This window comes from Chaetura pelagica, unplaced genomic scaffold (assembly GCF_000747805.2).
Source record: "Chaetura pelagica isolate M959 unplaced genomic scaffold, ChaPel_1.0 scaffold123, whole genome shotgun sequence".
Taxonomy (NCBI): domain Eukaryota; kingdom Metazoa; phylum Chordata; class Aves; order Apodiformes; family Apodidae; genus Chaetura; species Chaetura pelagica.
Genome location: NW_009953295.1, coordinates 505,466 through 529,448, shown reverse-complemented (window position 1 = coordinate 529,448; position 23,983 = coordinate 505,466). Strand labels below are relative to the sequence as shown.

General features: G+C 38.7%; 1 protein-coding gene across 1 annotated transcript in view; it reads right to left on the bottom strand.

Annotated features, from left to right (window-relative positions):
• Positions 1-13,399, bottom strand: part of TMEM182 (transmembrane protein 182) — a 24,682-nt gene extending 11,283 nt beyond the window's left edge. Inside the window, exons 1-4 of the mRNA XM_009997887.1 lie at positions 13,079-13,399; positions 12,571-12,670; positions 11,118-11,216; positions 572-709 (exon numbers count right to left, since the gene is read on the bottom strand). Of these exons, the coding sequence (XP_009996189.1) occupies positions 572-709; positions 11,118-11,216; positions 12,571-12,670; positions 13,079-13,219 (478 nt within the window). The 5' untranslated portion in view covers positions 13,220-13,399. The remainder of the gene's footprint in view (positions 1-571; positions 710-11,117; positions 11,217-12,570; positions 12,671-13,078) is intronic.
• Between the last annotated feature and the right edge of the window lie 10,584 nt (positions 13,400-23,983).

Sequence of the window (23,983 nt, the reverse complement as noted above, 5' to 3'; positions counted from 1 at the left end):
GAACCCCAAGAGATTGTATTCTCTATAGTACACGTGGATTAGGAGCAAGACGGGAATTCAGTTATTTTTTATCTTTCATTCACAGAGCTTTAGAGCTCCCACTTACTCATATGTGACAACTGTTTTATGTACTCCAACCACATCCAAAACATTTATCCTGTATCAATCATATGAATATGCTTTTTCTTCCAACTTCCTTGGAGGGTACTGTAAACATCTTTTGTCACTGATAAAAGACCCCTCTTCTTAGCTGAAGCCCTTGAGAATCTTTTAAGTCAGCATCTCTAAATATGCATTATTTTTTTGTGCTAAAGAAGTAGATTGTAGTGTAATTCCATTATTTGCCTGGGATCTTTTTTTCTTCTTAATCCAAAAGTAGTTTTTAAGAATAGTTTCATGACTAAATAACTATGGAAAGAATTGTCTCAAAGGCAGGCACTCTACAAGCCAAAAGATAAAACATATGCTTTTTCTTTATTTTAACTATAATTAATTGATTTTTTATCATGAAAAATGGGAGAAATACCTCATCCTTTCCATCGTTAATTGACTAAGCAAGCAGTATACTCACCAGCAATGATGTAAAAGCCTCCTCCTGCTTTGTACAGAATGTGGCTGGCAAAAGGAGCTGCACAGATGATGAAGAAACTAGCCATCACAATAGTAAGCACTCCCAGGAGCATAAGAACTGTCCAGAAACCTCGATAAACTGGAGAAAGGGAAGAAGCAAAAAAGAGCACAACACTTTTCAGAACTTAAACAAGTGACATATTTGGCTATCAAAGATTTTTCTTTTGCCCTTCTATTTTAATTTTCCTTATTAACAAATGAAACATTTGTTCTACTGTACATATACATTATATGTCATGTGGATTAAATTAGGGTTGAATACCAGTCCTTATCTGATGATCATGGTGAATAGGTTATAAGTTACCATGAATTAAATCCATCTGCTTAGTGTTTAGCAGTGACTTGCAAGACAGAAGCTTGGCCAAATTTATGCTCTTTGGAAAATGGTACACCAAAGCTGTAGCAATTATTATTTCGGAGAAATTGTCGGGCTGGCAGGATACGATTGCTTTACCAAAACTGTCTGGAAGAAGCAGAGAGCTGTAACATCTTGGCATTCTTAGCCCTCAACCACCAATAGCAATCTGTAAATTCTCCATAATTTACAATTGGTTAATTCTATTTACATATAGTTATATGTAATGGAAGGAACTTTAAAGCAGGAAAAACTCAAAACAATATAAACCAAGTTTCTTAAAAACAGTTAAGGATTTTCAATCAGCCTATTCCTGCTCTAAATCTCTTTGTATTTTATTAAATTTAAAATGTGATGCTTCAGAAGTCCCTGTTAGACAGTGCCAACCAGTGCTGAATTAATGGATGCAGCTGGCGATAAATGAGCCGAGAGTTTTGTGACATACTCTGGCCAAAAGAGTCTTTCTAACAATTATTTTTTTAGCTAGTTAATTGCACATCCATTTAACAAAGTCATCATTTTACAAATGCTAAAAGAGTGACATGAATTTCTCCCATGGATTTAAAAATTGGTACATTAACACAACCCATTAGTAAAATTATGAGTTGCAAAGATCTCCATCGTCAGATCTGAAAATCTTGAAGCACTGACAATTCAGTTAGTGAAAAACATTTCCACCCAAATGAGGGAAAGCATGTAAGCCAGCTGGCAAGTCAGGAGAAGTGAGTCACAAAAGAAACTGCCACTTATCATCTGACAGCACCTATTTACTGTTATTGCAAAACACAACTAAGCAACTATTATACTGGTTCATATTCTAAAAATTTCAAATTCTTAGAGATTGGCAGAACCAGCTACTCAGGAATAATTCAGGCTTGCTCTCATCTGAATCAGCTTGTGCTTCCCACAACGTGCTCGGAAAATCTATAGATTTTAACTTGACCATCTTAACTATATCAGTCTTGTAAATATATTAACTAGATCGTGTTCACCACATCACATTAGCCACACTTTTAAAATAACATCCTTTTTAATCCAGGTAAACATTCAGGGACACAATTTTCCACCACACTGATCAGCAGATTTGGGCGTGGGAAGGATGAATGCATCTGAAGGTAACTGGCAGAAGGGTTAAACCTGTGCTTTGGTTCATATCCACTATAAGTCTTCTTTCCACATAAACAAACAAAAATGGAAATTATAGGCAAGAGAGAAGGCTGTGGCTCAGCAAAGCAGTTAAGTGTGTGTTCTGTTTTAAGAACTCTGCCTCTTACAGGATATAGGCACCTGTTTGAAGTTAAACACATAGTTAAATTATTCATTTAATGCAAATGAACAGTGACTGGAGACCTAGAAAGGTAAATCTCTCAAGTCCTTCAATCCTGGGTCTCTGAAGCAATTTCATATTATTTTACTCATGGGGCTAATTTGCTAAGCTTCATCACAGTCCCCAAGTCCATGGGACATTACTTCCTCATTTAAAACCTAATACCGCTAAATCAGTCTATAACCACCCAACTCTTTCACATGAATGGCCCAAGGTACTTCAAAGTCATGCCACATAATCGGACACATTGGTCAAAATGGACCTTGAAAAAGCTTTCTTCACGATCATTATAGTCAGTCACCTAAGTTGTACAGCAGTGTTTATATTTTCTGAATGGATGAGGACACAAACTTCTCCAGCCTTACAAAATCAGCATAGTTTCCTTATCTGCTCTTCATACAGGAAACACTGAAGTCTGCTTTTAGAGAAATTTTACCAGAAAAGCTTCATTTGTTCAAATATTCCTGAAAACTGAACACAAAAGGAGTAAAAATGCAACTGATGAAAAATTGTTTAAACCTCTTTATAATCATAGAATGGTTAAGGTTGGAAGGGACCTTAAAGATCATCAGGTTCCAGCCTCCCTACTATGAGCAGGGACACCTCACACTACACCAGGCTGCACAAAGCTTCATTCAACCTGGCCTTAGACACCTCCACGGAGTGGGCATCCACAGCCCCCCTAAGCAACCTATTATAGTGTCTTACTACACTCAAGGTGAAGAATTTCTTCCTAATATCTAACCTAAATCTCCTCTCTCTCAATTTAAAACTGTTACCCCTTGTCCCATAACCACCTTCTCTGCTGAAAGGTCCCTCTCCAGCTTTCCTGTAGCCCCTTCATGTACTGGAAGGCCACTATATGGTCTCCCTGAAGCCTTCTCTTCTCCAGGCTGAACAGCCCCAACTCCTTCATCCTGTCTTCATAGCAGAGGTGCTCCAGGCCTTTGATCACCTTCGCAGCCCTTCTCTGGACCCTCTCCAACAGGTCTATATCTTTCCTGTTCTGAAGGCACCAGAACTGTACACAGAACTCCAGGTGGGGTGTCACCAGAGCAGAGCAGAGAGGCAGAATCACCTCCCTGGCCCTGCTGGCCACACTTCTGCATGGGGTTGTGGTGCAGCCCAGGACGGGGTTGGCCCTCTGGGCTGCAAGCGCACACTGGAGGCTCATGTCGAGCTTCTCATGTACGAGAAGCAGAAGAATCATTAATCATTTAATCATTTTCTTCATTGTAACTATGCAAAAGAAAAACTCTGCTCCAACAGTGTAACTGTTCTATGCATTATATGTGAAATACTGATTTGACCTAGATATCACCTGAAATTACCTTCCATTCTATTTCTCTGGAAGTAATTACTTATGTTAGAGAATAATGGATAAATTCTGATGACCCTAATACTTGTTTAGCCAGATAACTCCATCATTAAACATCAATTTCAAAATAGAGTTGATAGGTAAAAAGTCTGCAATGTTCTGAAATCAGCAACTTTTCAAAGCAAAAAATGACTCCCTCTAATCTGCAAGACAGTAAGTAATTAGAGTAATTTGTGGCACAGGTCTGAGGAAACATCCTAAGAGAATTTAGACTTTTTTCTTTAGTTAAAAAGCAGCTAGTTTTCTGCAAAGAAGGCTTCACTTATTTCACACTCAGAATATTTTTGCTCAGATCACATTTCCTGTCTTCTCTGCCTAGATGGGGAAGATCAGCTCCTGCAGGGCTAATCATTCAAAATTACAATGAAGCCCTACTGCTGTCATTTAGCTTAGCTGGCATCTTTACATGAACATAAAAGAGTTGCCTGAAATTAAAATTACCTAAGAATGAACTTACTCTTCAAGTCAAAGACTTTGATGCTGTGAGATTGAGGTGAACCATGACAGATAAAAAGCAAAAGAAGATGCTGATTTGCCTTATGCTTCTTTAAGTCCCATGAAAAGTCTGACACTGTGATCCAAGCAGCCTGTTTCAAGACATAATGGTTTTGCATACCAAGGTGCTAAGAGATGTTTGCACCATTTCCAGTCTCACTGAGGCAGCTCATAAGATAGCCCATGTTCTGGTTCAGATGACAAGGAGTACTTCACGGACACATTTGAGCTAGCTACCTCAAATACATGCATTAATCCAAGCATTTCCTACAGCAGAAGTACAAGCGCTACTGCAGAGTCCGAGGTAAACATATCTGCAGTGTTAATCTTAGATACCATTGTTCTGTGTTGCAAGAGTGATAAACAGAAGGTTCTGTAACTTGTGTTGGTAAGCTGCCCCTTCATCGGGTACAAGTTGCCTTGGCAGTGACAGGCGGGCCTAAAAATAAAACAGTACTTACAGGAAAACAGGAGTACACACAGTATGCTTGTCTTCGAGCTCTACACCGTTTGGCCTGCATACTATGGGAACATTATAGTTGCAGTATATTTCTCAAAAATTGCATGACTTGTAATCTTCCCTTGCTGCTTGCTTTTCACCCTAAAGTTCCTAATTTAGGTTCCTCTGGAGACTTTTGCATCATTTGCAAACTAGAAGAAGTATCTAGTTTTGAGTAAGGGACTGAATTTTTGAGAAATGGCTGAAAATTATCAGAACCTGCCTTTTCTAGCATGGTAGGTCCCAGCATTGATTATGAATTGAATCCACAGATTCATGTTTTAAAATGCTACTGGTGCATTATATGAAAGAGAAATAATAATATATTTGAGAAAGTTTCACAGCTGTGTCACCTGCAATGGACTCTTGCTGTTGTGTAGTAACCATGTGCACCTTGGAAGATTCATAAATGGGTTAATCAGGAACAGGTTAGCTAATGACACAATAAGCCACCCACCTACAACCAGAGACATTAACATCAACCTCATGGAACCACAGCACATACTTTTTTATCGTTGCTGGCTTCCAAGTGTTCTAAAATCTCAGCCATCAGCTCATGCATTTTCTATGCCCTATCAAAAAAACACCCAATCCAGTCAGTCAGTACTGAATTCAACATCAAACATGAATTATTGAGCACTACAAACCTGAAAAAATTGTGAAGCATATATGAGTACAAAGCTGCATAAATATTACTAAGAATAGGCAAACTTACTTGGAAAAGTTGCCTTGAATTTTCACACACAGACTCACATGCTAAAGTGATTTGATTGTGGATTGCATTTTAGACTATGTCTTTTTTGCTTCTCTATGTAATATAAGAGATAGTAAAATGCTTCTGACAAGAGGTATCAAAGTACCACCTACAATATAAAATATAATGAAAGGTGAAATGCCTGAACTGCCTTAAATCAGGATTACCTTCTTTGCAGATAAACAGCTGTAAATTAGATCATCATTAGTGCAGGAGATACACCTGGCAGCACAATAAACCTTGCAAAACTTTTCTCAGTTTCACTCAGTACCCTTTACTATCCCTTAGTAATAATAGTACTATTTTTTAAATAACCGTAACAGTAAAACAAATACAATATTCACAGTATGAACACACTGGGTTTTTTTAATACTTCTTGCTTTATTGCTGCTTGGTGGCTTGGGAGTTCTACCCTAGTAAATGTACTGTATTAGAGTCTCTCATGGGCAATTTTCTGACTCTATTACATAACAGCATTTTTTTTTTCCCTAGAAACAGGCTACTGCTAACACTTCACTCTACCATATTTACTTTCAGATTTCATTGCTGATATTTTCTAGATTACTTTAGGTTAATTTCAAGCCAGTAACAAACTTGCCAATAAATTTGATCACACCATTTTAGATATAATAGCTGCTGAATGAGAATTTTTCTTCTGTCCTATAAACATTCTGTATTCTACATTATATTAGGCACTACTTCAAACACTGGTAATGTGCCCAGTGTTGGACCAAATAATATACTAATGGCCAAGGAAAAAAGTATTAGCAGCTACAAATCATAGAATTAAACTAACATGTCAGTGTAGCCCCATTAAATGGCTTCCAATTTAGATTTAGAAGGTGCTGGAGCAATGTACAACCGTTAAGAAATTATTCTTTATTTTCAAATCATGTAGAAAAAAACCTGAAAAATAAAATTAATGACTTGGCTAAGTGCTAGATCTTGCACTTCTTTTTTTCTTAGGAATAAGCCTACTATAGCCAATGGGACTACTTATATGAGTAAGGAATTTATGCTTTTTACAAAAACAGGTTTAGTATTGTCCTGTAGTAAAAGAGAGTTTTATAAAAAGGTAAACCCTTGAATGTCACTGTTAAGTAACCTGATGAGATGATACCGTGCGTTAATCTAGGTAGCAATGAATTATTATTTAAGTACTATACTATTATGATTTCAAAGTGGCTGATGGGATAACCAATCTGACTATGATTGTACAAACCTATGTTTATTTTAGAATGCAGAGGTTACTACTCTGGCACCTTCCTTGTACGGACCAATCTGGTATTAGTTTTTTTTAATTATTCTTGTTTTGTAATTTGTTGCACTTACATTTGTGAATCATTGTATAAATAAATGTCCTGGCAACAAAATAAGGTGCTGTCTAAGACTATTTAATGGCTGCATGCTACAATAACTGTCACTATAAACTATGTACCATCATGCAAAGTCACTAGAGTCAGGCTTCCCTGAGTTCATTTAGATAGTTATTTCATGTTAAGATGAATGGCATGGCCTGCACATTTCTTTAAGAGCATTAACCACAAATGATGGTTAGCACAGCTGTGGACTGCACCTTACACTGCAGGCAGGTGAAGTCCTCCCCACTCTGCTAAGACATTTAACAAAAGTAGTCAATGAGCAAAACCATTACACCTGTGATTAAATGATACAGGAAGCTGCAATCTCAAAGTAGGGCTACCTAACCCTCCAAAATTGATCATGGATCCGACAGTAATGATGAATAGAAACCTGAGACATTAAAACATATAAAAATCCCCAATATAAGCATCCCTATACGTGTTTCTGTCTTTATATTTTCATTTAAGGCTGTAATTCTTGACACCAAGGTCTCATAGTCTAGGTGTACACAGCAGGATGAATCAAGCCTTCAGTCCAAAGCTATGTAAATTGTACTGAAAGACTAAACTTGAAGGTCTTCAGTGTTTGAGTCTTTTGGGAACTACCACACAACCACCGTAAAACTAATAGTTTTTTTTAATTATTCTTGTTTTGTAATTTGTTGCACTTACATTTGTGAATCATTGTATAAATAAATGTCCTGGCAACAAAATAAGGTGCTGTCTAAGACTATTTAATGGCTGCATGCTACAATAACTGTCACTATAAACTATGTACCATCGTGCAAAGTCACTAGAGTCAGGCTTCCCTGAGTTCATTTAGATAGTTATTTCATGTTAAGATGAATGGCATGGCCTGCACATTTCTTTAAGAGCATTAACCACAAATGATGGTTAGCACAGCTGTGGACTGCACCTTACACTGCAGGCAGGTGAAGTCCTCCCCACTCTGCTAAGACATTTAACAAAAGTAGTCAATGAGCAAAACCATTACACCTGTGATTAAATGATACAGGAAGCTGCAATCTCAAAGTAGGGCTACCTAACCCTCCAAAATTGATCATGGATCCGACAGTAATGATGAATAGAAACCTGAGACATTAAAACATATAAAAATCCCCAATATAAGCATCCCTATACGTGTTTCTGTCTTTATATTTTCATTTAAGGCTGTAATTCTTGACACCAAGGTCTCATAGTCTAGGTGTACACAGCAGGATGAATCAAGCCTTCAGTCCAAAGCTATGTAAATTGTACTGAAAGACTAAACTTGAAGGTCTTCAGTGTTTGAGTCTTTTGGGAACTACCACACAACCACCATAAAACTAACACACACACACAAAGAAAAAAAAAAAAAAAAGAAAGAAAAAAAAAAAAAAAAAAAAAAAAAAGAAAAAAAAAAAAAGAAAAAAAAAAAAAAAGAAGGAAGGACAAGTGCCAGGAGGATGGAGCCAGACTCTTCTCATCGATGTCCAATAATGGGACAATGGGTGCAAGCTGGAGCATTGGAGGTTCCACGTAAACATAAGGAAAGACTTTTTTTCACTATGAAGGTGACAAAACACTGGCACAGACTGCCAAGAGAGGTTGTGGAGTCTCCTTCTCTGGAGACCTTCAAAACCCGCCTGGACATGTTCCTGTGTGACCTATTCTAGGGGATCCTGATTTGGCAGGAGGCTTGGACCAAATGAACTTTTGAGGTCTCTTCCATCCCCTAACATTCTGTGATTCTGTGAAATAAGCTAAGAAAGGATAGATTGAGCCTGTTTTGAACTCTGGCCCAGAAAGCTCTGAGACAAATTCTTATTGACACTGAAGCCAAAGGAGTTAGGTAAACAGAGAACTTGGTCTAGTTAGTGCACCCAAAAATCATCAGAGATTTTGTGCTTCTCAGGAAACACACCTTTGTCTGAGCCCTTCCAACTGGATAGTAGTAACATGGCACTCCACCAACAAACCTCACTCGGTTTCCACGAGGGGCTGCAATTAAACCCCAAGTCCTCTGATAAGGTCCCAAAGTCTCTTAAGCCAAACAGTCTGAAAAACAAGTCACATGCCTTTGGTTGCTCAGAAACAAACAGTTCTGTTGATACAAATTTTTAGAAAACCCTGTTGTACATAGATTTGATGTTTTTCTAATAAATTTTAAAGTTTTTCATTCAGCTGTTCATTTTTCTGTGAAAGAGCAAACTAGGTATTTTTCAGATTACAGAATATTTCTTTTTATTCACTCCTGATTAAAATAGGACTTGAAGGAGTCACTGAAAACAGTCATAAACCTGTGTGGGAGATTTTTTTAACCTGAAAAGTGAATATGTTGAGAAAGTTACGAGCCATGAAAATGACAATATTGTATCAAGAAACATTAGCAGAACAAAACAAAACTAAAAAAAACAAGACCAAACAAACAAACAAAAAAAAAGGGACAACAACCCAAATTTTTTGGTAGTGCACTTTTGTTCTATGTTTAGTTGATGTAGGGTATTGGATGCAGACAACTGGATGCAGGAATAGTTGATGAAATCTTCATGAATTCAAGCTGAGGGCTTTCACCACTTGTTTTACAAAGAACCATTTCCCCCACTGTGAAGAGAAGGACAACCTAATATTTCTTAATTTAGCAACTGCAGTTGCAGTAGGGTTTTAAAAACTTGTTTGCCCAATATCATGGGCAGGACTGTTAAACCAGACTGAAGGAGAGCCAAGTTTTGAACTACTAGAAGAGATGATGACCTAACCTCCTTCATAAAAAGTTGTGAAAGACTCATGAACAAGCATACCTGAGTAGTAAATAACCCAGCTTGGATTTTGAAAAAGAACTAGAGCCATAAAAATCCCACTTCTCTTCAGTTTTAATGAGCTAGAAAGCAATCCAACTTTATCTATTTATATTGCAGGAATGGCCCTGAATATACTCTACCTAGGACAGCACCTCTAGTACAGTTCTGTCTATTTTAAATCTCCTAATATGAAATATAGATAGAAAAATTATATTTGAGCAGTGGTTCTTTTGGCAAACATTCACTAAAATTAATTAAACTTTCGATTATATTACTTCTCCTTTCCTTTTTCTTTGTTTGTCCACTTCTGTGTAATCATGCAATATAATTCGAGGATCCTTGTGAATGTATGAGTGAATGGTGGAATACAAACTGTCTAGATTATTTGGAGCTGATAACTCTGTCACTTTCAAATGGAAAGAAAATCTGTTCTAGGTGTGCTGTGAAGTTACAGACTAGATCTCTGAACAGTGAGGTCTGAACTCTACCTGGTCAAACAGGTCATAATTTCTAATCATTAACAGAAAGATTATCAGACCAAATTTTTAATTATTTTTTCATATCTGCAGCATAAAAATTGGATTCTGAAGACAATTCAAAGTTAGCTAAGGCATGATTATAGTTTAAAGACTGGAAAGGATCGCCTAAGTCACTGAGCCAGGGGGCTCAGAAACGTGTAGCAGCCACACATAATGGGTTATTTTAAAAGTTATATAAAATAGGTATCAGAAGCTATTTACTTAAATGCACATGCATAAAGCTCTTGATCCAATGAAATGTGACTAATATTCTTAAGTGGAGTTGCAAAAACAGTTTTCCAAATGTTACTCAAACAGAAGTTTGACAATTACTGAGTGTTTTCCATATATATACACGTTTCTCTGTTAGTGCACCAGAGCTTCTTGGTGGTAATATCTCAGTTTAACATTGTATTTTCAACTATTACAGAGCATATATACACATTTAAAAAGAACTTCGTTCACTAAACAAAACTGCCAATTGTTACAGTCTTAGGCTGCTCAGAGCAATTCCAGAGCCCCAGCTCCCTGTAATAGCAATGGAGGGAAGTGGGCACATCCAGTAGCTGGTGCGGTATATCTGAGTTAGTTGAATAAACTTAGACAGGATCAAGAGCTCTCTCCTCCTTTGTCATAAAGTAAAAATGCAATATTTTTCCAAATGTGATTATTTAGTTAACAAAAAAAAAAAAAAAGTTTTATTGGAAAACACGGGAAGAAGTACTTGTGTCATGCATTCAGCCCAAGGAAGATACTGATTATGTTGGATAAAAAACCACTAAAAAGGAAATGTCTCTTTTTTTAGAAATTACTTCCATTCTAAAATAATGCTAAGCATTCAAGTGCTTTGCTAAGCAGTGGCTTAAATATGCATGCTGTAAAATTATGAGAAGTTTGAAACACCAAAACTCTATTAATTAAACTGGGTGGTGTGATAAGGCTTTTTTTATACTGAAGCATCCAATTTGTTTTTGTGAAACTACAGGCATTGTATCAACTGGTAGCCAGAAAAAAACTTACTGATTGCAGAGTCATAGGAGGTTGAATTGTGTTCATCTCGGATGAGAGGAAATGGTGACAGGTAAGCATGTGTACAATTCTTAGAAGGTGACTGGTTAGCTGAAAGAGAAAGAAAGCTGAAGATTAATATTTACTGCCTTAACAAAGAAGTATTTCAAGCCTGCTCTTCAAATGGGCAAATTGGGTTTCATAGGTCAAGATTCTAGGTCCTTTCCCAGGCAACAGCTTTAAAGGGGATTTTGCTTTCGTAAGAGATACCAATCTTGTTATCTTGCCAAGGCTATTCCTTAAAGGGCAACAGAGATTTGTACTATGGGCACAGTAAAGCAGCCTTGCTGAAGGCAAGGATCTGGCACACTGCAATTTATATGCAATGCATACATACACTTTTATGCACATATGTACATTTCTCCTGTCAGAATTAATTATGTCTGTCTCATTATTGTATGACCCACCCCCTGAAAAAAAAGAAAATAAAACAGGAAATTACTTTTTCTTTTCTGAAAGAATAATGAAAAATATCAAGCATCTTACTGTCTTAACAGATATGAGTTTAGTCTATGGAATCAATATCCCCAGAGAAAGGTTATTTCATTCTTTATATTAAATCTTATAAAAACATCACCTCCTTCCCTATGAAAGATAAAGGCTGACTATAGCTTAAACCACATTCAAATTTCAGATTCCTGACTGTAGAATTCTCTAGATAAATAACAAGGGGAAATTACAATTAATATTACATTTTCCACCTAAGACCAAGCAACAGATTATGGGTTATTGAAGTCAAATTTGTATGATGGCATCTGCTTTTCAAAAGGATTGTGGAAATCTTGCAATTAGCAGAGGGAGGTCTATACCTCAGAGGTAAGGTCAAAGACAGGAAAAGAAGATATGCTTGACCTCTGCTTCATGGAAAATTTTGGTTGTAAAATACCATCTGATGTTCCAGATTCGTGGCATGTAGTGAAAGAAAGCAAGAGATCTGTGAATTTAGTAGATACATTTTTCAGGAGATGAAGTATCCTACACTACTTCCACAGTGCAATTGCACATGCATCCTCAACCAACTCACAGAACTACTTGGAGAAACTCTCCAAGCAAAAATTCATGGACCGTCTTAACCACTAATCTCTTTCTCACTAAGTTACAGAAATAAACAGTCTGTTTAACGTAAGTGGCAAGAGACTGTCCTGATAAGAATTGATCAGATTAATAGAACAACTATAACACTCAGAGCATAAGCTGATAGTTAAATTTGTATTATTTTGTCCCAGGGTTTCCTTTAGAACAGGTTACAAAAACGTTTGTCAAGAATTTATTTTAAAGTAGCTGAACAACCTGTTCACCAAAGAAGCCATATGAAATCTAGTGATTCCAAAGATGTAAAAAAAAACCCCGCAAGAATTCTGAGAACAAATTACTGTAAGTAATTTAAAATTTAAAAGTTACTTACTATACCAGAAATTCCACATGCTGGCATTATTCTCTCCTACATTTCCACTAAACCAGCACCTCCAGAAGAAACCTTCATGATGAAAAGTAGCCTTCTCTCCCTATGGGTAAAAAAAAATTAAAAAGCAAACAAACAAACAAAAAAGCCATTATCTGGCAATTTTCAAACAGCTGAAAGGATCAAGTTCAACTGAAATTACATGTTGAGGTAAAAAACACCACCATCATAATGAAACAGAGCCTGTCTGAATATAGGTTACCTACAGCATATCTAAACATTGATACTTCCTTTGAAAGAATGTCATACTGCAAAAGTAGTATCACAAAAGACAAATTCATTTTAGAGTTGATTACAACTAGTTACAAGAGGTTTTGAAGCAGGCTTGTAAGGCTGTGAGGTCAAAATTAGTATATTCAAAAGTTAATACAGAAATTAATTCTTAAAAGGCAACACATCTAAGAAACCTACATATATAGTCATAATTATAAATAAAAACATCCACACTAACCACAGCATCTTCAGGTGCATTTGAACAACTTCCAGTTTCCGTAGCAAGAAGCCAATAATCAGTTCCAAATGCCACCAAAAAAAGCAAAACCCCTAGAGCCGCAAAGAAGCCTCCAAAAAATATCCCCACACTCAGTTTCATTATCAAAGTTATCTTCAAATAAAAAAGAAATAACTACTTTCTTATTACTTAAGAGAAAGCAGTAAAATAAATAAAAGTTTTGGGGAGGTGTCTAAAAAGCCATTTGGAGAACACAGTTCATATCTGAAGAAGTTTCTCTTCACTTCACTTTCTTCTTGTGTTTCCCAATGCCCTGTGAGACGATTTCTGTCTTCTAATTTGTGTTCCGTGCGGCTGACTCAAGCCTGACAGATGAAAAGGGCCTTCTATTTTGGGACACTGATGGCAGAACTTCATTCTATTTCTCTGTCTGGACAAGGCCAGTCAGAAATAGCTGACCTTCCCCTAACTAATCAGGGATTGACTTGAAATATTATTGCAGCTGGTGCATCAACATCAGTGGAGATGGTGATGGAGATGCAATGGCTGTGTCTGACCACGTGAAATGCGTTATAGGGCATAGAGTACCAGCAAGGACTTCCAAAGTTCAGGCTTGGTGGTGAAAGTTTCCTTGGCTGCTAGTGGAGAAGGAAAGACACACACCACTTTGGAAGTTACTCTAAAACACGTTAGTAAATGAAGGCTAAGATTTTTAATTGAACTTTTACAACATGGTAACTGAATTGCAGAGATGCCTTTGGAAAATCCTAACTTTTATTAGAAATTCAGTTAGCTTAAAAAAATCTACATCTTGCCCTTAAAGTAGGAGCTTTAATGACACTAAACTAAGCATTTAACTGCTTTATTTATTCAGATGCATCTCATTTGCATAGATCACAAACACGTGCAATTAAAAGTTCCTCCTAGTACCTGATAAACTTCAATCTTTTTAAAAAAGAAGACACTTTCCTGTACATGTTCTTTGGCCATTTTGGAAGGGGATGAGGTAACACATTTAAATTCCAAGCACACAGTGCACAAGAAAAAGGTTTTTCCAACAACTTTTCATGCCAAGCAGGCCTTCTGTAAATCTCTAGTGAATACAGAGCATGCTCCTGTAGAGGTTTGGTGAGTTCATTATGCACCAGATCCTGTCATCCTTACCCAATACATTTCCACTGGTATCATCTAGCACCAGAGAAGAAAACATTCCACTGACTTCCCATGCTGGGAAGTGCTGCAACTAAGAGAAAGATGAAGTCAATTTACTCCAGCAAACATTGACTACAAAATGTTACTGCAACAGATTTAGGCCTCCTACTTCCAATATCCCAGTATCAGTTTGGACAGTGGAGTAATGTGCACAAGGAGAGCAAGGAAAAGACTGTTTCTACCACCCCTCCTCATTTCCAGACATATGAACCAGAGATGTATACTGAGTGTTTTTATAACACTACATTATCTTCCTAACGCCATATTCCCACATTACAAGGCATACTTTATTTAAACCTGATACTATACTAACTTCATACACAAGCACATCTGATACTTTGCGGCCTTTTTGCACTGTGTATGTAGAACAGTAAATTAATTTTTAGTCAAACATTATTTTTGCCATATTCACTTTCCCTAAGAGACACTGATGTAGTTCACTCCTCTATAGCAGAAAGTGATGTTTGGGAACTTCACTGTGGAAGGTGATGTCTTATTGTTCTTTACTAAAGAAAGAAAAATCTTCAAGAAAATAAACACATAGAATGTGCTATAAAATAAAATAAAGCATATTTTGCAGGATTACTTGCAGGTTAGAAGAATGCTTTATCTTTAGCCCTGAAGTGGTCAGGCAGTTGGTTTAGATGGTTGTTGTAGGTCCCTGCCAACTGAAATATTCTAGTCTAGGCTAGTCTAGTCTAATCTAGTCTGGTCTATTCTAATCTAGTCTATTCACGTGTCAAAAATAGCCAAAAGGAAAACAAAAAAACGGGGGGGAAGTACGATTCAGTGAAGGACTAACATGCCCAAATTAAGACAACTTCACATGAGCTAGAGGGTTTTCCATTAAAATCAATACCATCAAATCAGTACCATCAGTGGAGCCTGGGGAGTGGTTCAGCACAACCTCTATCAGACTGAGAGAACTCAGATCCATCACTCCCTTCTAGTTCCCAGGGTATCTTCCTGGCTTTACTTGCCACTCCATAAGGGCATATTTCTCTCCCAGTTTTAACCACATCTGTCAGCCTCACACAGGGGTCTTAAGTACCTCCATTACATCAAATGGCACTAAGAGCCTTCGCAACAGTGATTGAGTCAAGCATGGATAGAGACACTGAGGTGCTGGAGCGTGTCCAGAGAAGAGCCACCACCCGGTGGCGGGTCTAGAGAACAAGTCATACGAGGAGCAGATGACAAGATTCTTAGGGTAGCAAGGAAGGCTCACAGTAAGCTTACTACCCTTGACTTCAGGAGGGCAGATTTCAGCCTCTTCATGAATCTGCTTGAGAGCGTGTCTTGGGATAACATCCTAAAGGGAAGAAGAATCCAAGAAAGCTGGCTGATATTTAAGGATCACCTTCTTCAGGCCCAAAAGCGATGCATCCCAACTAAGAGAAAGTCAGGTGAAAACTCCAAGAGGACAGAGTGGATGAGCAAGCAGCTCCTAGAAAAGCTCAAACTTAAGAAAGAAGTGTACACAGTGTGGAAAGGCAGGTACCCTGGGAGAATTACAGAGGTTGTCCGAGCAGCTAGCGATCAGGTAAGGAAAGCCAAATCCCAGGTGGAATTAAATTTTACCAGGGATGTAAAGAGCAATAAGAAAAGCTTCAACAGGTATGTTGGGGATAAAAAGACAACAAAGAAAAATGCAGGCCCTCTCCTGAAGGAAATGGGAGACTTAGCTATGCAGGATATTGAGAAGGCTGAGGTTCTCAATGACTTATTTGCATCAGTCTTCTCTGGCAAGTGCTCCAGCCTCATCAAAAAGGCCACAGCAGGAGAAAACAGGGATTGGACAGAACAAAGCAGCCCGGCCTGTAGGAGAAGAACAAGTTTGTGACTATCTAAAGAACCTGAAGGTGCACAAGTCTATGGGACCTGATAGGGTCCAGCCATGGGTCTTGAGGGAGCTGGCAGATGCATTTGCTAAGCCTCTGTCCATCATGTTTGACAGGTCATGCCGATTGGAAAAAAGGTAATGTAGCCCCTATTTTTAAAAGGGGAAAAAGGAAGACTCAGGGAACTACAGCCCAGTCAGTATCACCTCATTCCCTGGGAAGATTATGGAGCAGATCCTCCTGGAAATTATGGTAAGGCACATGGAAAATAAAGAGGTGTTTGGTGACAGCCAACATGGCTTCATTAAGGGCAAATCATACCCGATTTTTGTTGGAGACACGGACAGTGGGATTGAGTGTATCCTCAGCAAGCTTGCTGATGATACCAAGCTGTGTGGAGTAGCTGACACCCTAAAGGGAAGGGACGCCATCCAGAGGGACCTTGATAAGCTTGAGAGGTGGGCCAATGGGGAAGGGCTTTTCAGCAGAGAGGGTAGAGATAGGACAAGGGGTATTGGTTTTAAACTGAAAGTGGGGAGATTTAGGTTAGACATCAGGAAGAAATTCTTCACTATGAGGGTAGTAAGGCACTGGAATTGGTTGCCTAGGGAAGTTGTGGATCCCTCCTCCCCCCAAGATGTTCAAGGCCAGGTTGGATGAGGCCTTGTGCAGCCTGGTCTAGTGTGAGGTGTCCCTGCTCTTAGCAAAGAGGTTGTAACCTCTTTGCTGATGGTCTTTAAGGTCCCTTCCAACCTTAGCCATTCTATGATTCTATGAAATAATAAAACAGATGAAATGGCTGTTTCCAGTCTTATTGCACCTACCTGGCTTCAGGTCAGAAAAATGTCAGCGAACCCATGAATCCACTTCTGCTTGAGTGTAACTTACTCTCACGAGTAGTTTCACTGAAATTAGTTTGTATGAAAAAGTTTCACTGAGTTCAAATGACTGCTGAATCACTGCCTGTGCAGTACAAGCATTTATTTTTAATATACTGTACATGCATTCTGGTCTCAGCATGTTAGCATGTTCATCCTGAGAGGATCTAATTTAATTATTCTCTTCTACATTTATGGCATGTTCTCTAGCAGTGCTATCTTCCAAATACTCTAACATCTCCAGTATTATGCCCAGCTATGTCAGGAATGAATCAGAAGCCATGTTAAGACTTGTTGTCAGCTTAGAAATTCATGTTATCCACTACTTGAATACTCACAGAAAAACTCCTGGCACTCTTTATTGAATTAAATTAAATTCTTAAGGCTCCTCAACAAGAGAGAAAGTTTCAAGGCAGGGAAAACAGGTATCAAGCAAAAAAAAAAAAAAAAAAAAAATTATTCTATATCTTAAACAAGGTAATTCCCCAACTCCTTCCAAGACTCCTGAACTTCCACAGAAAGACTGGCATTTTAAAATCAAAGTGGCTTATCCATATTTATTCCTACCATAATGGCAATGAAGTGATTAAATCATGTTTAACATACAATCAATTTGGCCAATTAAGCTAAATATTCATGGATTTTGTCGATTCACAGTGTGAAGACTGAAGGCCCTCCACATAAGGGATAGATTCCAAGCTCATTTAACAAAGCTTATTTTCCCGATAGATAGGGAATGAACTCCTGAATCTGCATATTTTATTTTTGTATCTAAATAGCTCCAGCTTCAGTATAGTATTGGAGCCTCTCCTTGTATTTAAAATTAGAAGAGAAGAAAAAATCAAAACAATAGCTTTTGTTTTGGTTTTTTTTTCATTCTTTTCCATCTGAAGGAGAAAAAGCTTGATTAGTTTATGGGAGGGGGAGGTTGTTTATTTGTTGTTTATGTTGTGTGTAATTGAGTAAATGTCGCATGTGTATGTTTGGAGTTGGCAAGCAGCTCCTTATCTGTGCTGGCAGATATGTCCATGATCTAAAAACAGCCCCTCAGAACTGGCTGCATGTCTCACTATACGCGAAGAAACAATTTCAGCAGCTGCCTCAGAGCTGAGTCCTTCTGAGACGTCACTGCCCACTTATGGTTGGAGGAAAACATTTTGAACAGCAATGGAGCATCTCACCCATCGATGTAGATCCTCATGCTGTCCCCAGCCATCAAAAGTACAAGAAGGTGCATCTGAGTTCCTCACACCCTTGGTGAGTGCTCTAAACTTTTCTTACAGTTATAGGAAAGCCAGGCCAATTCCATTGTTTCCTGCAGTGATCTAAAGGAATGGCTCCCCCATGGATGCAATTTGCACAGGAATTAATCAGTCGCCTAATTTTAGGAGGTGTTCCAGGCAGTTTCCCGTGGTAACAGCTTGTGCCTTCACCCCAGACATAGTCAGAAATTAAGAGCTGCACCCTTCTTCACCATTTTTATTGCTGTTTTACAACAGGAAGCTATTATTTATCCACTTGGAGGCAGTAACTCCTTCCATCTATTGCACAGTTTTTTATATGCATTTTTTTATTTTATTCAGGAAGCCTGAGGAACTAGCCTCCAGACCTTCCTTGACACTTCCAGCTTCCATAGAGCTACTGAGAGTAAAAAAAAAATAAAAATTCCAAAGCCTAAAGTCTGTGTGTGTGCATGTGAAATGAGGGTTCTGTACTACAACAGGAAACTGACAGGAGTCAACAGGAGTTATCTAGGCCACGCTCTGCTACAGAGCAGGATCGATAGCATCTAAACCATTCCTGCCATATTTATTTTATCTGTTAAACAGTAATTGAAAGTAACATGGAAAGCTATATAGTCTTAGTTATGCTGCCATGGAAAACTCCAGGAGTGAACTAGCCCCAGCACCTGAAACAATTCCTTCCTTTAACAAGATGTTTAGAAATGCTTTCTAAGTCACTCTGTAATGCCCAACAGAACTTAGAACTTTGAGGGTGGAGGTAATTAAAAGGTTTCTTTCCACATCCTTTAAATCTGCAACTCTTTTCAAAAAGATTACACTTTAAATGTCTTTAAGATTAACAGCAGTTTCCAAACTCCAGTTCATTTACAGTACCTCTTAGAACGTTCTGGACCACTGGATTATAACTTTTTCTTCTGGGCTCAATTTGTATATGAAAAGTTGAAATTACTGTTGAATGTCACCCATATGATCTGAAGTGGTAAACCAGAATGAAATAAGTCATTGTTAGATTTGCTAAATTTGATGACAAATTGAACATTTGAGGGTCCTGACCTTATCTATTTGTAATGCAGTAATCCAAGAATATGTTCCATTTACTGCAATAAATTGTTGTAGTTGTCTTAGATCTGTCTTATAAAAGTATTTTACAAACTTTATTTAAGAATTTATAAGGCTTAAAATTTTCTCCTCTGTCGAAAAGGGAAATGAAAGGATCTTTTTTTTGAAACCTTTTTAGATTTCAGATGGCTTCCATTAGTGATTTCACTCTGTCATGGTTTGGAGCACACACAGCCACAGAGCCAGCTGACGAAGGGCAGCTGCAGACTGCCTTAGTCCCTTGCTTAGCAGGTGACACCTAACATTTGCCACAGTGGATGTTTTTAGCACAGGGTTGTAGATCTCTCACCCCTTCTTGTTAGCAAACTGAACCTCATTCTGTCCCAGACTAATTCTCCTCCCACTTATAATTTGAGGCAAGAACAGCCCACTAGACAAGCCCTAAGGACAGTTCAATCTCCAGCAGCCAAATACTGTAAGAAATGTTATTTCTGCCAATAAAGAATGTATTTAGTTATTTCCTAACCCTCTCCATTTATTGAACATTGATCTTCAATTAGGATAGTAGAACTATACACATGTTGCATTAATATTCCAACCAAATAACTGATGCAAAGTAATGAAGTTTTCCTGCTTTTCTCTTTCAGGCTCTTCTATTTCGTATCCAAAGACAGATTTTGCTTTTTTTGGGCCACAGAATAGAAGTAAAAACTTATGGTCACTGGTTATTTACTATGACTGCCAAGTTCATCTCATAATCATCAACTGCCACAACAGAGGTGCACCCTCAAAGCGTGCATCATGCTTTGTTTCTAGCTGTGTCTTTACATTCATAATACTTACATATAATGAAAACTGAGTACTCAGATTGTTTTGTGTCAGTTGTCTGCCTGATTTTCCTGGACCTAGCATTATCCATAACACGAGTAATTTTTATTCTCTTCTGCCAGGCCACAGAAAAGGGTTAGAAATGAGAGGACTGCCTAGTTACATCCCTTCTTCAGGGAAGACTACCCATTCACAAATACAGTCTGGAGACATATTAAACAAGTCCGAATCCATGTGCTGTTTGCCATTTCTGAGTATTTATAGCTCTTCTGTCTTTAAGAATCATCAAGTAACAAGTCAAACACCTTAAAGTGTCAACAAAGTTAAATACCTTAAACTAATGTACTGTATCACCAGCACCACTTTAATCAACCAAGTATGCAATTCTGTCCCCCAAAATAATAAGAGTGGTTCCATTTTCCATAAGACTGTGATAAATGGTCTTAATTGTATTTCATCCCTTTACATTTTAGTTCCCTTCCCAGTCCCTTCACTTTATCTGGGAACCTCTATCTTAAATTTTATAATTGCAATGACAGAACAGGAGTGGGAAATTCTGAGGTTAAAGGAGCCATCTACCTTAATTTCAAAGGCAACAGTGCTATTTGCCATGTTACAATATATTAATGTCTTTTTCTTATATGATATGCAAAAATGCAAAAAACAGTACAAAAAAACCTCCCAAACAAACAAAAAATTGCAAAAGTTGTAAGAGATCTGTTAAAGGTAGAAATACCTGCATGTTAAGCAATGTTTTGTTGGTTTGTTTTTTTTCTCTGTGAACAGTTTGCACTAACAAAGTTATTGGAACATCACAAAGTTCAATTATTCTCTGCTTTACAAGCCATTCTGCATGGAGATAGCTTGAAATAATAAGACAAAACTATGAAAGTTTTCATTGTCAGAGAATTAAATATTGCTGCCTACAATATTTTTCCCCATATTAGATCATTTTGATCTTCAGAATCTGAGATGAACGCAGAATTGCTAACTCTGAGACTTTTAGTGGAGATTGACATTTACATAAAACCTCAAAAATTTCACTTGGGCTCAGTGTTTGCACAAAAGCCAACCTGCCTTACACTCCAGAAATAGTACCTAAACCTTTGTATTAATGTTTAAGTGGCCTGGCAGGCTGTTGAGACCTATAAGAGGAACTAGAGAGAGGGTCTTTAGGACCCCAAAGAACCCAGGAAGGCTGGAACAGAAAGGGATCTGTATTACCTCCCACTTCCTGCCATACCCTATAAATAAAGCCAGGAGAATGGGAAGCTCAGCCCTCTTCTTCCTGTGCTTTCTTCCTTAGTGCTGCTCCGAGCTTTTTCAATTCACCGTGTGCTCTCCAGAATCCAACTCCATCGGGTGCTGTGAGGAGCCATGAATGGATCTTTCTCCTTGCCTTGCTGCAAGGGAGAGACTCACACACTAATTCCTGCGATCAGTTAGATCGTTTTTTTATCTATTTGTATATAAGCTTCTATGTATATATGTTCTTTCACCTACATGTTACTCCCTTTTCTGCATTACAGTGAATTTATTCTTATTTCCCATTCTTAAATCTCTCTTCCTTATTCCCCTTTTACTTTCCTTTGGAGGGTGAAGATGCAGTAATAGGGAGCAATTCTGCCATCTGGTTTGTGGTTCACCCTGACTATTAAACCAGGACACCTTGCAACATCTTTTAATGATCCATCTCTTTAATAGTTTCCTCTGATAAATCTTTGGGCCTTTTCCATTTATTCTATCAGAGTTAAAATGTTCAAGGGTAAAATTAGTGCAATATTGAGCAGACAATGTAGTGTCAGTTCCCATGGTGGTCTAATATTTCAGTATCTTGTAGCCATTTTGTCTGTTTTAGAGGAATTGTATGCAGCTGTGATCCCCATTAATGATACATCTAGAATTAAAAAAAAATCTTACTGAGGGAATTTTTTATTCAAAGTAGCTTCGGAGAGCTAAATTAGTAGGATGTATTGGTTAAGCCAACTATAATATATAACAGCAAATGGGACATTAAACAAGTGAGTTATTCTGGAGACTGAGAACATCTTTGTTCCTATGCATATGCTAGGCTAAGCTTTGCCTTGATACCTTATAAATAAGCTCCCTATCTAGGAATATGTCTTGCTTTACAGTTTTTTGGAGTTTTTTTTGAGGTTAATTCTTCATAACCTTAAGGAAAGACACATTCCATTCTCTTTTTTTGTGACCTACATCTGCTGAAGACCCTATATCCTGAGGTATTTATTTCTTCTGAAAACACTAAGATAGAAGTGACGTTAACTTGTTGTCAGTTATTGATGGATCATTCTCAACCTTTATCAACTGGTGTTAACTTCTAAAATTTGAAAGTCAGCATCATTTTTAACAGAAAGAACAGAATCATCATGGTTGGAAAGGGCCTCTGAGATCACAAAAAAAAAAAAAAAAAAAAAAAAAAGGAAAAAACCCCCCAAAAAAAAAAAAAAAAACCAAAAAAAACCCACCCCAAAAAAAAAAAAAAAAACAACAAAAACACCCACAAATTCTCGAATAACTCCAAGGATGGAGCAGGGCAGGGTGTTCCAGTGCCTGACCACTCTTTCAGGACAGGAAATTTTCCTAATATTCAGTCTAAACCTCCCCTGCCACAACTTCAGGCCATTGCCTCTCGTCCTGTTGCTTGTTACTAGAGACAAAAGACAAACACCCACCTTACTACAAACTCCTTTCAGGTAGCTGTAGAGAGTAATAAGGTCTCCCTTCAGCCTCCTTTGCTGCAGGCTGAACAGCCCCAGATCCCTCAGCTGCTCCTTGCAAGACTTGTGCCCTTCACCAGCTTCGTTCCCCTTCTCTGGACATGCTTCAGCACCTTCTTGTAATGAGAAGCCCAAAACTGAATACTATATTTGAGCTGCAGCCTCAACAGTGCTGAGTACAGGTGGACAATCACTTCCCCAGTCCTGCTGACCACACTGTTTTTGATACAAGCCAGGAGGCTATTTTGCCCTCTTGGCCACCTGGGCCACGTTCAGCTGGCTGCCAACCAGCACAACAACGTCCCCTTCTGCCAGGCAGCTTTCCAGCCACTCTTCCCAAGCCTGTAGAGTTACGTGGGATTGTTGTGATCCACGTGCAGGACTCATCACTTGGCCTTGTTAAATCCCATACAATTGGCCTTGACTCATTGATCCAGCCTGCCTAGGTGCCTCTGCAGAGCCTCCCTACATTCAGGCAGACCAACCCAAGTGAGTATCCTCTGCAGACTTACTGAGGTTACACCCTTATCCAAACCACTGATGAAGATGTTAAACAGAACTGGCCCCAAAACTGAGCCCTGGGGAACACCAGTTGTGACCGGCCACCAACTGGATTTAGCTCCATTGACTGCGACCCTCTGGGATCGCCCATCCAGCCACTTTTCCAGCCAACCAAGGGAACACCCGTCTAAGCCACGAGCTGCGGGAGAAGGTGCCAAAGGCTTTACTGAAGTCCAGGAAGAAAACATCCACAGCCTTTCCCTCACCCGTTCCCTCACCCGCTAGGCACCGTGGACCATTACCACGCTCCTAGGCCACACTCCTGCCTCCACAAGCCCCTCCAGCCCTACCCAGCTCCCCCCGCTGCCCTCAGAGCCCCAGGCCCCGGCACGACGGGCCGCAAAAGGCCCTGCGTCACGAACACGCCAGGACAGACAGGAAGGGCAAAGTCCTGCGGGCGTGTCTGTGGGAACGCAGGGGTCCCGGCGGCCTCAGAAACCCGTAGGGATAATTATTCCTCCTCTCCCTCGCCTGAAAGAAAGAGGGAACACGAAGATTTGCTTAAGGCGAACCAAGCGGGACGGCCGCCCCTCACCCCCTCACC